Source organism: Panthera tigris, chromosome A1 (assembly GCF_018350195.1).
Source record: "Panthera tigris isolate Pti1 chromosome A1, P.tigris_Pti1_mat1.1, whole genome shotgun sequence".
Taxonomy (NCBI): Eukaryota; Metazoa; Chordata; class Mammalia; order Carnivora; family Felidae; genus Panthera; species Panthera tigris.
In genome coordinates this window covers 195302255-195316688 of record NC_056660.1, presented here as the reverse complement: position 1 = coordinate 195316688, position 14434 = coordinate 195302255, and the positions used below count along the sequence as shown (strand labels likewise).

At 45.5% G+C, this 14434-nt stretch overlaps 1 protein-coding gene across 1 annotated transcript; it reads right to left on the bottom strand.

Annotated features, from left to right (window-relative positions):
- Window positions 1–5372: 5372 nt before the first annotated feature.
- Window positions 5373–12023, bottom strand: RPS14 (ribosomal protein S14). Its single transcript, XM_007093393.3, has 5 exons — window positions 11916–12023; window positions 9243–9393; window positions 8479–8640; window positions 6517–6593; window positions 5373–5494 (listed from the first exon to the last, which is right to left on the bottom strand). The coding sequence occupies exons 2-5, from the start codon at window positions 9389–9391 to the stop codon at window positions 5427–5429; spliced, it is 456 nt and encodes a 151-aa protein (XP_007093455.1). The 5' UTR covers window positions 9392–9393; window positions 11916–12023; the 3' UTR covers window positions 5373–5426.
- Between the last annotated feature and the right edge of the window lie 2411 nt (window positions 12024–14434).

Genomic DNA, 14434 nt, shown 5'->3' with positions numbered 1-14434 from the left:
ATGATAGCAGAACTCAAATCAGAACCCAGATACCTTACCCATCCCAGCAAGCGGCTTCAGGTCAGGATAATGCTGCCACCTGGTGGTCACCCATAGATGAGCGTCACAAGCCAGGGCGGCAGCTAGGCTCCCTCAGGAGCAGGACTCAGCTGCCATCTACTTCCCTGTCCTCTGCAGAAGCTAGAACAGGAAGGACCCTCCTCCAACCTCCTTCCAGTCTGACTGCACAGAGCCCCAGCTTGCCAGGGGTATGAAAGTGTAGTGATTAAGGGCACTATGTGATTACAGACAAGTGAAGGATTAAATCCCAACTCTACTCCTCCTAGCTATGAGGCCCTGCAAAAGCCACTTATCTCTGATCCTTGGTTTCCCCATACGTAAAATGTGGGTAATAATAGCGCTTACCTCAAAGTTATTAAATTTGAGTCAACAAATACCTACAAAGCACCACCACTTATGCACTGTTCCTGGTACTGGGATATAGCAGTGAACCTAAAAAGACAAGCCCATGGCTCTCAGTGTGCCCTTTAGACCACTGAGAGCAGCAGCACCTGAAAACTTGTTAGAAATGCAAATCTTCAGGCCTCCATCCCAGACCTACTGATTGTGAATCTGACACATGCTCAAGGTTGAGAACCACTAGACTTGGACACGTAGATTATATATCAGGTGGGGTTAAGTGATATGAATATGGCAAATAAATGGCTAAATATCTTGAGAATAATGGCCGGGGGCGGGGGTTAGGTGGGGAACACTAATTGATCTGTGAGGGTCAGGGAGAGCCTACCTGATGAGGTGACAAGTTCCAGCAGACATCTGAAAGCAATTATCTAGAGGAAAGGTTAGAAGGATATGCCATTTCCCCTTCAAAACACATCCTATATTTATAATAAGTCCTGGGGATAGAAGGTAGGTGACTATAGTTATTTAAAAAAAAAAAAAAAAAAGACTTCCTGCAAACTGCATATACATTCTACTTATATCCTATTGGCCACAACTTAGTCAGATGGACCACACCTAACCACCTGAGGAGTCTTTATTCTGATAAACCATATATCCGGCTAAAAACTGAGAGTCCTATTTACAATAGAAAAGGAAGAAAAAGCATTTTGGTGAACAATGGTTTCTGCCATACTAAGAGATTCTGATGTAACCAGCTTTGGGAGTCTGGTTTATACTTGTATGCCTCCAATGATGGGGGATCCCTTATCTCATGAAAATTTTATCCCCTCTTTGAGCAGCTCTTTTAGAAAACTCTTTGATAACTCAAGTCTACCTCTCTGTAATTCCTACCACCGTGGGACTACACGGAACAAGACTGCTTGCTCCCTCTTCCCCAAGGGAGAATTTACTTATTTTAAGTCCCCTATACATCTTCTCTTTGAACCACCTAAGGTCAATGGCTTCCCCCCTTAGGAAGGGTTTTCCTGATCCGGCATTAAGAGATTAAAAATGACCTTGACAGTAACCTCATGGATGACAGGGAGCCACATCATCACCCAGGTCCATGAAGATGAAGTGGAAGTCTAGTGCTTTACCTCAAGCAGAATGTGAAGGAAGCCAAGCAGGAATTGGGAGTTCCAGTCTCATTGGACTTTTGTATTTCTTCAGGTTTATTTTGTAGTTCAGAAATTCTTTCTTCTGTTGGCTCTAATCTGCCATTGAACCCATCCACTGAGTATTTAATTTCAATAACTGTATGTATTTTTCTTTGGTTCCTTTTTGAAGACATCTGATTATATCTTGCCTACTTTTTTATTCCATTATTTCTTTAAGCATTTCATATGTAGTTATTTTATTTTTTTTAATATATTTTAATGTTTGTTTATTTTTGAGAGAGACAGAGACAGAATGCGAGTGGGTCAGGGGCAGAAAGAGAGGGAGACACAGAATCAGAAACAGGCTCCAGGCTGTCGGCACAGAGCCCGACACAGGGCTCGAAGCCACGAGGCTTGAGATCATGACCTGAGCCAAAGTCGGATGCTCAACCGACTGAGCCACCCAAGCGCCCCTGTAGTTATTTTTTTATTTCAGAGAGACAGTGTGAGCTGGGGAGAGGGGCAGAGGGAGATAATCTTAAACAGACTCCACAATCAGTGCAGAGCCTGATGGGAGGATCAATCCCACCACCCCAGGATTATGACCTGAGCCGAAATCAAGAGTCGGAATGCACAACCAACTGAACCAACCACCTAAGTGCCCTGTTAGGTAGTTTTACGTTTTGATAATTTTAATATGAACTCTTTGGGGGTATATAAATCTTTTGTTTCTGTTTGGGGTACTTATTTTCATGTGTTGGTATCTTTTTTGGGAGTGGAGGGAGCAGGAGTCATATTTGGTTGAACCTAATCTGTGAGAAACCACTGGGCTTCAATTGTGCTTCTGTCCAGAGGAGCTTTTGCTTTCTATCAAGAGCCCTGACACAGTCCTACTTAGGACTTACTAGCCCAGAAATCTGAGGATTTCTGGCTTATTGTGAAGGTCAAGCTCAGCTCCCTCACCGTGGGGCCGAGCCTAACCTTAACTTCCTGGCACTGACTTGGCATTTGCCTTAAGAGCTACCCCAACTTTCTTTGCTGACAGCCATTCCCCAATCCATTTCAACTTGATGAACTTTTCTTTCGTTTCTTGAATGCCCCTGGGGATTTCTTTAAAATTTTTAAAAATTATTTTAAGTAGGTTCCACACCCAGTGTGGAGCCCAACACAGGGCTTGAGCTCATGACCCTGAGATCCAAGTCGAGTTGACATGGAGAGTTGGCCACTTAACCCACTGAGCCACCCAGGTGCTCCTTTATCTCTTTGAAGTCCAGGAATGCATGTTTGTTTTATCAAGGATCTAGAAATAGAAATGTTTTTTTAAACTATCTAGTTTGCAGCATCTATCTAGTCTACAGTAGGGGAAAGCCCATTCACCTATTCAGTGATTCATTCGACAAGCCATTATGGAGCTTGTACTTATCCAAAAGCTGGGGCTGAGGGCTAGGTGGGAGGCACTGGACAAGACCCACTTTACCTTCTCAGAGCTCACACATTAGTGGGGAAAATAGGCTAGAATGCAGGGGGACGGTGGTGGCACATGGGAAGTGGGGGGTGCAGTGGGAATTCAATAGAGAAGCGCCTCGAGGGGCAACCAGGAAAGTAACTCTGAGAGAGGGATGAAGAACAGATTCTAACAGATGAGAAGACAGTGAGGTGACATGGGGGAGAGTAGATGCTGAAGAAGCCAAGCTGGGAGGGGATGTGGGCAGAAGACCGAAGGCATAGAGAATTGGAAAAGCAAAAGGACTAGGTTTGGCTCGGGCAGAGTGAGAGCATCAAGTATGGGCAGGACCAGGTAACAAAGCATGTGGTCTAGGACTAGGCATGGAGGCTTGTTTAGTAGACTTACAAGAGCTCAGGTCAGAGAAAGGAGCCAGGACGGCAGGAGGGACCATTTCTCAGGGCCTGGCTGGGGCTGCAGCTGCAGCCCACGACATCAGGCTCACCTGCCAAGGCTGGGCTCCCGTGGTTCGTGGTCTCAGGCGGGCAACAGCTCCTCCAGTCCTGCCTTGCATGTCTGTGACCGACAGACTGCTGTTTCAACCTAAGCTGTGCAAACTGGCTCTCCTTGCAAACAAAACCCTGAGAGGAACAGCTTTCAAAGACCTGGCTGACTGCATCTCTGGTTACCAGGAAACAACAGTACAAGTTGCAAAGTCCCATCACAGGAAATAAAAAGAATGCTCTAGCAACCGCCAGCATTTTTCCACCAGGATTCCAGCCAGCTGTCATTCAGGCTCCTTGGCATAAGAACTGAACAAGCTTAAGAATAGTGGTAGCTTCTTCAGAGCCAGGCACTGTGCTAAACACTTTAATCTTGCTTAATTCTTATGATACCCTGAGAGGCAGCCATTATCACAGGAAGTTTCACTAAATGGTCAAGCGGTTAAGTAATTTGCCTAAAGTTAGTCTGAAGCTGAGAACTAGGTATTTTCGTCCAGGCATGTTCACTTCTTGAGGGTCTGTACACATCCTGCCTTAGCAATCAGGCTGCCAGTAAGGAAGTACCGTTTTTCCCCCCTAACATTTTTAACTTTGGAATAATTTTAGATTTACCAGAAAGTTGCAAGGATCGTATGACTTTTCTACATACCACTCATCCAGTTTTTCCCCTAATGTTAACATCTTACATTACCACAAAATATTTGTCAAAATTAAGAATTAATTGAACTTCAGGCCTTACTCGTATTTTACCAGTTTTCACGCTAACGTCCTTTCCGGTTCAGGATCCAATGGTGCATTAGTTAGGTCTCTCTAATCTCCTTTGGTCTTCTATCCTTGTTTTTCATCACTTTTGACCCAAGCACTGGCATTCTGCAGAATGTCCTCTAATTGGGTTACGGGTTTCTTAAGAGTATCAGAGTTCAAGAGCTCTCATCATCTTGCATCTACAGTATTGTTGACCATTCAACAGCATAGGTTTGAACTGCGTGGACAATTCACGTGGATTTTTTCAATAAATACGCATAGAACTGTCTTCTCTCTTCCTTATAATGTTCTTAGTAACATTTTCTTCTCTCTAGCTTAATTAGCCACCCAACAGTGGAGCAGTTACCATCACAGGGCCCTATGCTAATCTCTTGCAGAACACTCTGTACCATCTGGTACCACTGGGTCCTCGGAGGTGGATGCAAGCTTCCGGAGAGCAAAAACTTTTTTAATCACTGATGAAAATAGGGCTTGGTGTGTATTTGTGGGGTGACCGAATCTCTCTATGTACTTTATGTACTGATGTGGAACAATCTCCAAGATCTGCCAAGTGAGAAAAAGCAAGACGCAGCAGAGTGCACTACCAATTTTGCACAGAAGGTGTGGGGGGCGAGCAGACACCCACGTATGTTTATATATGGCTCAAGTCTGGAAGGCTCCTCTTCTGCTCAGACTACACTCGGCTCAACGGTTTCCACTCTGCCCTGGCTCTTTAAGAATTGGTCCATTTTTGGAACCAACATCTCCTTTTCAAAACAAGGTCTCTAAGGTCTTGGTCTGCTTTAGATGATGGAGGCAACGATGCCACAACCAGCAGAGTGGAAAACACCCAAGTGCACACAGGTACCTCACCTCTCCTTAGGCTCCTCCTCCCAGGAAGTCACTTCACCGAACACAGGCTCGTCCTGTCAAGTGTCAGGGGCCTAACCAGTATCTTCTGTGTTCCTGTCTGGCAAGTCATCCGTATCCTCTGCAGTAATATACCTGTTAAAGGCCTCCTGCTTTATCCTGCACCTGTGATCCCAAGAAGTCTTATGCCCTGGTCAAATGTAGCCAGGAGGAGAGAACCAAGTATCCCTGAAGGGTGGCCTCTACATGAAGGAGAGAAGACTGGAGTCGAAACAGCTTACACAAAGGCAATTTATTAACAGAAAACATTAATTTGAGGAATCCTGTTCACAGACGGCGACCACGGCGACCCCCCTTCCTGCGGGTGCTATCGGAGGGGATGGGGGTGACATCCTCTGTGGGGAGGAAGAGAAAATATCATTGCCTAGAGATGGATGGGAAGGAGCCCGGGCCTCCCTAGACCAGTGGCCTCACACACCAACAGTGGATCCTGCTGCTCCCCACATAAACCCTCCATACATAACACACGGATGCGGACTGCCCCATCTGCTGCTTCCTCAAATTTTCCGATGTAGTCTGAACTCATTTTTCTGAAGGGAAAACTGAGGCTCAGAAAAGGCATACAACTTACATACGAGGTCAGAAGCAGGCGAGAAATCACGTTTCTGACATCCAGCCCACTGACTCTCTAGTGAAAAGATTCTCCTACTAAACAGGGCAACCTAACACTATCTTCTTTCCAGTCAGTAAAAGGTTGAAAATATGCTGAAAAAAATAAAACCTTAAGAGGAAAAGGTTGGACCACCAGATCGAGGGATCAGTACATGATGCGACCATGTGCACAGAAACAGGAAAAGGCTAACACCTTCTCAGGAGCTAGAAAGGATCAGGAGATCACAGGCGTGAGGAGGGCAGGCACTACAGATATAGGGGATTTGCTGTGATTCTCCACCGCAGGAGTTGCCACTCCCTGCATTCAGTTTTCATGGTCACAATGACTAGTGTACTCTTAATACTTAGTAGGCAAGGACCAAGGATACAGATGGTCCTACAATTCAGGAGACAGACTACACACAATGCCAACTCCCTTAAGAGACACTATAAAGGATAGACAATTCATCTCCTAACAGTTCCACCAGCCACTGTCCCAAACTCTATACACCAGGCAGTGTGCGGCACAGGGGTTAAGAAATCAAACTGCGCTGTCCCAATGTAAAAGAGAAGGTCGACATTTACAACAGGTGATGGGGTGTTCAGGGAGAAATTCTGTCACATGGTGCCTCTTGCAGCCCCCATTAACAACCCTAATTGCCAACAGTACCCAGACCAAGCACTGTATCCACCGGGTACATCACAAGCTTTCTGGGATTAATACTTCAAAGTAAATTCAAACACTAGTTAGAGGGGGGACACTTACCAATCCGCCCAATCTTCATTCCTGAGCGGGCAAGGGCTCTGAGGGCTGACTGGGCCCCAGGTCCAGGGGTCTTGGTTCTAGGAAATGAGAATCTATGTTAAGAAAAGCTTTGTCCAACTCATTAGGGGTTCTTTCTGAGATCCCACAACCCTCTAGCTAAGGACTTGGCAACTTTCCTTAAAGGGCCAAACAGTGGAAAGCCCAACGTGGAACTCAATGAACCTGAGATCAAGACTTGAGCTGAAATCAGGGCGCCTGGGTGGCTCAGTCGGTTAAGTGGCCGACTTCGGCTCAGGTCATGATCTCGCGCTCCGTGAGTTCAAGCCCCGCGTCGGGCTCTGTGCTGACAGCTCAGAGCCTGGAGCCTGTTTCAGATTCTGTGTCTCCCTCTCTCTGACCCTCCCCTGTTCATGCTCTGTCTCTCTGTCTCAAAAATAAATAAAACATTAAAAAAAAAATTTTAAAAAGACTTGAGCTGAAATCAGAGATGGACACTTATCAACTGAACCATCCAGGCACCCCCAAACAATAAATACTGAAGGTTTAGTGGGCCACTTATGATTTTTGTTGCGTACTTTCTGACCCCTGGGTCATAGTTTGTGCTCTGCCCTGCCTGCAGCCCATTTAAAGCACTGTCCCTTTTTGCCACAGGCTATAATTCTTTTTTGGTGATCTGTTCATTTCCAACTGCTCCACCCGCCCCAAACCAAGACCCTAACATCTTTTCAGTGGACCACTTCATCTGGTCTGCTGTCCACACAGCAGCCATTGTTTTTGTTTTGTTTTGACACAAGCACTATGCCCAATGTGGGGCTTGAACTCATGACCCTGAGATTAAGAGTTGCATGCTCTACTGATGGAGCCAGTCAGATGTCCCAACACAGCAGTCATCTTTAAAAATGTCCGATCTTGGGGTGCCTGGGTGGCTTTGTTGTTTTAAACGTACAACTTCAGCTCAGGTCATGATCTCACGGTCCGTGAATTCGCACCCTGCTTCGAGCTCTGTGCTGACAGCTCAGAGCCCAGAGCCTGTTTCAGATTCTCTGTCTCCCTCTCTCTCTGCCCCTCCCTCACCACGCTCTGTCTCTCTCAGAGAAGGGGAAAAAAAAAAAAAAAAAAAAAGGAAAGTCCAATCTCAGGGCACCTGGGTGGCTCAGTTGGTTAAGTGCCCAACTCCTGATTTTGGCTTAGGTCATGATCTCATGGTTCGTGGGGTGCTAACACCACAGAGCCTCCCTGGGATGTTCTCTGTCCCTCCCTGGCTAGTACTCTTGCTGTCTCTCAAAATAAATAAACTTTAAAAATGCCCAATCTCATCCGGTCATTACTATTAAAAAGTTCTTTTGCTCCCCCCACCTTTGGCTGAAGTCCAGCTCTTTACTGCTTCTTTAAGACCCAGCAGGAACTTGCTCCTGCCTAGCTCTCTGATCACAATTCACAACACTCTTCCCACAGATGTGCCAAGTCCATTCCCACTCGAGACTTTTCCACTGCAGCTGTATCTCGCTGAATACTTTCTCCCTGTCCTTCTTTCACTGGACTTCCTGGCACATTTAGGTCTTAGTTGAAATTACACCTTGTCACTAAGTCCCATTCCTGACACCACACCTTTACTTCCTAGCACTTGCCACAAATGGGAAGCACAGGCGCCCCTGCTTAGGTTGTTTAAAGTCAGACTCTCCTACCAGCCTAGGTGCCTCTATACAGGAGACGAGAGGTGACGGCTACTCTTTTCCATCATTCTTTTCTAGTACCCCACACACAATACCCGGTATGCAGTGAGTGCTCAACAAACAAAGTTGGGGAGGAGGGAGCAGAAGCGGTGGTGCAGCAACCAACTACTAAATATGAACACACTTAACATGTCTTGTGCAAAGTCACAAGAGAAAAACCAAGCCTCAAATCCAGGTGCTTTGGCATCCATGCCCAGAGACCTCACCTCCCGGCCCCCGACTCACGTACCTATTTCCTCCTGTGGCCCGGAGTTTGATGTGGAGAGCGGTGATGCCCAGCTCCTTGCACCTCTGGGCTACATCCTGGGCAGCCAACATGGCAGCATAGGGTGAGGACTCATCTCGGTCAGCCTTCACCTTCATCCCACCAGTCACACGGCAGATGGTTTCCCTAGAACAAAAGCTCACGGTCATTCCGCTCACGCAACAAGGATTCTAAGTACTGAGCACATCCTAATGAGTGCCACAGTTCGGGTATGGCAGAAGATGAAGGTCAACTCGAATATGCATCCTTTCTAACAAGATGGCCATGGGTTCTGCCTTGATGGGGTTCAAAGACCCAAATGAATGGGACGCCGTATTAACAATATAAATTTACTTTTACATTTAATCCTCTCAATTGCTCCATGACGTAGACGTTAACCTCGCCGTATATGAGAAAACCAAATCTTAGAATTTGAGTGACTTTTGCTAATGGTGGCCAGAACCTGTACGTAGAGCTGACTTCCAGTCCACCACTGCTCCTGCTAAGTACCAACAGATTGAGGATTCACGGATCACCACACTTTAAGGACACAAGGGCACGGAACGTCTTTCTTGTAACTCAAATGCCTGGGAAATCACAGTATTTGTGACTAAACAAACAAACACGTTTCCTTATCTAACTTTTTAATTCTTTCAAGAGAACCCCTTAAACTGCCACCGGATTCCAGGAGAATTTCTTCCCCCAGACCCTTGCCAGTTTGGTCTGTACCTCTTCACCCAGGTACTCACTTGCCAGAAAGATCGGTGACATGGACAAAAGTGTCATTGAAGGATGCAAAGATGTGGCACACGCCAAACACATTTTCTCCTTCAGCTACCTGAGGTCCAAGGCTGATGACCTGTTCTTCTTTCTTTTCTTTCCCCTTTCGAGGTGCCATTTCTGAAAGGAAGTAAAAAAAAAAATCCCGAAGTTAGCAATGGACAAGAGGTTTCCACAACCTTTTCCTGGCTATTAAAGGAAATCTCCAAGTTTTGCTCCTCTGTGTCTCTTTCCCTGCACCCTGGGAATCTGTGCAATCCCATCTCTGCCTAAACTCACTTCTCTCTGCACTTAGGAGAGTTCAACTGGTGGCTAAAGAAGCAAAGTACCTTGAGATAACCTTTCCCCTGAATTTACTTAAAGCACAGATCATAGCACTTGCTAAGCAGCCCAGAGTTCTAGCAGCAAGACCACAAGTATCCCTCCAATTTTTACCAAGTCGGCCTCAAAACCACGAAAAACACTGGCTTAGATCCCTAGAGACCTCCAAGTTCAACTGACAGCTCTGCAAACCTGGGTAATCAATTCTTCCTGGGCCTTAAAGCCCACAATATATATCCCGAGAAATTTTTAAAGATTTGTTTAGTGACACAACAAGTCAGTTGCAGAGCAGTGATGAGAACCAGGTTAAGGGATTCCTAGTCTACACTCCACAACACTTCCAATACCAGGAGGGCTTCTGGTCTCCTGGACCCCAAGTATCATTTACTGGTTAGGCTCAAAGACTTTAAAGACTGCATTCAAAAAGATTAGTAGAAGGCCAAGACCAATGACCTACCCATGAATTGGTGACAGCTGAAGACCCTTTACGGAAGACACCTGCTGCCTGAACTCTGCACTAACTCCTACACTTAGAATTCAAGGGTCCCTCACCCACATAGTTCCCTAGTTTCATCTCCTACTATATCCTGTGCCAGATCCCTCCAAAAAGCCAGTTCAAGGGCTATCTCCCATCCTCTGACAATTCATCTCCTGCTATCCTTCCACTACTGATTAAAACCAAATGCTTTTTAAAAAAATTTTAATGTTTTAAACATTTCTAAATGCTTATTTTTAAGAGACAGAGACAAAGCATGAGTACAGGAGGGGCAGAGAAGGGGGGGACGGGACACACACAGAATCTGAAGCAGGCTCCCCCCTCCAAGCTGTCAGTACAGAGCCAGACGTGGGGCTCAAACTCACGAACACGAGATCAATGACCTGAGCCGAAGTTGGACGCTTAAGCAGCTGAGCCACCCAAGTGCTCAGAACCAAATTCTAAAACTTTTACTAGAATCGAGCATTAAAGGCAATAAAACATATCCTTTTGGAAGGCTAATGGAAAAGCCCCATCCCAAAGACTCAGTGTTAGCGAAATCAAGTAACTCTAATCTGACATAGCATGTAATGGAAGTGCAATTATTCCATCAAAGGAGGAAAAGCAAGTATGGATAAGTGGAAGGCTAAGAGAGGACTACTTTCCGCCCAAAGCACCTCCTGACACTCAATCCGAACAATTCCCTAACACTTCCAGAAGACACTAGAAATCAGAAGGGCTCAGATGACTTAGGCTGCACCCTTTCGGATGAAGACAAATTTGGCCTTGCCTTGGTTCGTAAAGACAGTGGTAAAACCAGACTTAAAAATCAGTGCCCCGACTCCCAGTCCAGCATTTTCTACCCTGTGCCAAGATGCTTTTATTCCATGAAGGACCATTCCAGACCTGAGAAAGTCCATGTCTCTTGCATTCCTGGATCTCCCCAGGGCCTTCCTTATACAAGGTCTGGGGAGTGACCACAGTAAGCACACGTGTAGGCCTTAGATGTACAAAGTAACTGTTCCTACGCCCAAATTACATCCAATGGAGTTAAGAATTTTAAGGAAGGGGCCAAGGGTGCTCACAGGAAAAGTTTTAAGTTCTGCCTGGAGAAGCCCAGAAAGACCAGCAGATCAGAACTTCAGCAGATCAGATTCATCAGGAAGCATGAATACGAATTCCTCAAGTGGCCACCCCACAAATGCCGCCCTGAGGTGGTGATGAGACGGGTCCTCGCAGAATATATAAACGCATGGAAGGTGCTCAACCAACACTGACTTACATCCTTCTCTACCTTTAACGTCTGACTTTGTAAGGCGCGCCCAGTACTTGCAACGTGCCAGACCTAGCCATCAACCGGGTTCAGGGAGCACCCAACGCAAGGCCGTTTTTTCGGATTCTGTCCCTGAATCCCCACAACCCCCACGGAATCCGGACGACAGTTAATCCTACTTCCTAAACAAGGAAACAAACTACAGATTACGAGCCCGGCCTGCGACCGCTCAAGAAGCTGGCGGAGTAGAGAGAAGCCACATCGGACTAGGGTCCCGGGTCCTTCCCAAACATGCTGTGCGGCCCCTTAAACAGAACGGTGGTGGCAGCGCGGAGCGAGGGCCTTCAGGGCTGTACCCACACTCAACCCCCTCCCCTTCGCAAGCTCCTCCTTGAGACAAGACGGCCGCTTCCGAGACCAGGCGCGAACCTGAGTCTGGGGTCGGCCGGCCGCGCCCCTCTCGCCTGGCACCTGACTCGGCTTCCGCGGAAACACCCCAGCCCAGCGCCCCGAACCCCGAGGGGTCCCCCTGCCTCAGGATGCCACTGGATTAAACCCACTGAAGCCTCCTACCTGCGCGTCTTCGCTAGACTCCGCCACCGGAAAGAGAGGGCGAGAGAGGGCGGGGCGACGGGTCACGTTCGCGTTCCCGGAAGTGTACGTCTGAGGTCACGGAGCGAAGCCGGTGGCCCGTTTCCAAGGAGTTGAAGACTCGCCCTCGGGAAAGGCGGTTTACTTAAAAGAGCGCTAAAGGAGGCAAGGGGAAGGGTGTCGCTGCGAGCGGGTCTGCCTCTGAGACTGCACGAAGCAGCTACATCTCCTGAGCGAGGCGGGCCCTTGTGCGAAGATCGTGGCGGCCGCACCTAGACGGACTTCTTCCATCCTGATCCCGGGCCTAGTCGGCCCGGAGGCGGCAGCGCCTCTCGTGGCGCGGAGGGCAATAACAACAACTGCCTGCTTTCATCACTGACTGGACGGCTGGCTGTGTCCTGAACAAAATAAGGATAAATTATTCAATATTTATTATATACTAGCTTGGGCTGAGCGATTTATATGCATTGCTTCATTTAATCCTCACAAAATTATCAAATAGATAACTTTTTATTTCTCTTTTACGGATAAAGGATGTTAACCAAGATTACACATTTGTGGCTGATTTGGATTTCTGACTTCAAAGACTGTATGTTTGATACCTACTTCCATGTATCCCTCTAATAGTGAAGGACCTTGAAGGGTTGGGAGGTGTATAGATGGAGATATGGGGAAGGGCAAAGAAATAGGTCGTGTGTGTGTGTGTGTGTGTGTGTGGCCCATGTAATAGACTACATATATTGCATATATATGAAATTTTTGAACAAAATTAGCGATTATACAGGGTAACGTATAGCCCTTTCTTCACTAGAGTTGGTGCCACTGAACAGCTTTAACTCAGTTTAGCAAAGACCTCCTTTTTAAAAAAGTTTCCCCTTTACAAAAGCAATTAATTACAGAATACCTATAAAAGAGAAACATATAAACATTCTCAAAGGAGAGTACAAGGAAGACAAAAGAGAAAAAACCAGTGACAGTCTTACCCACCACAATTAACACCTTGGTGTACGTCCTTTCCAAACATGATCCATGCAAATACGTACAGAAGAGGCACTTCCTTTTTTTTTTTAATATGAAATTTATTGTCAAATTGGTTTCCATACAACACCCAGGAGGCACTTCATTTTTTTTTTTAAAGAAATGAGAATAACCTTGCAATGTTTTTTCCCAATGGCTAAAAAAATCTGTGCTCATAAACAATCCACATGATAAAGAGTATAGAAAAAAGTAAAAATCATTTCTAAATTCTTCCTTCTTTTTTTTTTAAATTAATGCATGTTCATTTGGAAGTCACTTGAATGTAAAAAGAAAAACAAGTATCCATCCGAAGACAAACACTGTTTACAACTTTAAATACGTATGTATGTAATACATATACATACCCACATGTATATATATCACCTTTATTTTGCTTTTGGCATTATGCTATAGGATGTTGCTATATAGTTTTTAACTTTTGATTTTGAAATAATTGCAGATTCACAGGAAATCACAAAAAACACGTAGGGAGAGTTCCCATGTACTCTTCATCCAGTTTCCTGTAGTGGTAACATCTTGCGTAACTATCAAACACAATCACAGGAAACAAGCAATTGCAATGTATGCATAGAGTGCTATATAATTGTATCACACACGTACACCTGTGTAGCTACCATCACAATTACCACACAGAACTGTTCCATTACCACAAAACCTTCTTGTGCTGCCTTTTCAGAGTCCCCTCCATCTCTACCACCACCCCTCTGCCCCTCCATCTCTACCACCACCCCTAATCTCTGGAAACCAATGATCTATTTTTCAGCTCCAGAATTTTATTATTTCAAGAAAGTTATATAAATGGAATCACAAGTATGTGACCTTCTGAGATTTTTTTTTTTTACCTAGCATAATTCTGTTGAGACACATCCATGTTGTTACATATATCAATGGGTTCATTCATTTTTACTTTTTTTTTTAAATTTTTTTTTAACATTTATTTATTTTTGAGACAGAGACAGAGCATGAACGGGGGAGGGTCAGAAAGAGGGAGACACAGAATCCGAAACAGGCTCCAGGCTCTGAGCTGTCAGCACAGAGCCCGACGCGGGGTTCGAACTGACGGACTGCGAGATCGTGACCTGAGCTGAAGTCGGCTGCCTAACCGACTGAGCCACCCAGGTGCCCCGATTCATTCATTTTTAATTGCTTAGTAGTATTCCATGTATAGATTTACCATATTATTTTATTTTATTTTATTAACTTGTTTTATTTTTTGTTTTTTTTAAATTTACATCCAAGTTAGTTAGCATATGGTGCAACAATGATTTCAGGAGTAGATTCCTTAGTGCCCCTTACCATTTAGCCCATCCCCACTCCAACCCCTCCAGTAACCCTTAGTTTGTTCTCCATATTTATGAGTCTCTTCTGTTTTTATATTATTTTTGTTTCCTTTCCCTTATGTTCATCTGTTTTGTCTCTTAAAGTCCTCATATGAGTGAAGTCATATGATTTTTGTCTTTCTC

Coding starts and splice junctions, on each gene's coding strand:
- RPS14 (XM_007093393.3), bottom strand. CDS start 9,391: ATGGCACCTCGAAAGGGGAAAGAAAAGAAAGAAGAACAGGTCATCAGC. Junction 8,641..9,242: donor GTCACCGATCTTTCTGGCAA/GTGAGTACCTGG, acceptor CTTTTGTTCTAG/GGAAACCATCTGCCGTGTGA. Junction 6,594..8,478: donor CGGGCCACAGGAGGAAATAG/GTACGTGAGTCG, acceptor CTCATTTCCTAG/AACCAAGACCCCTGGACCTG.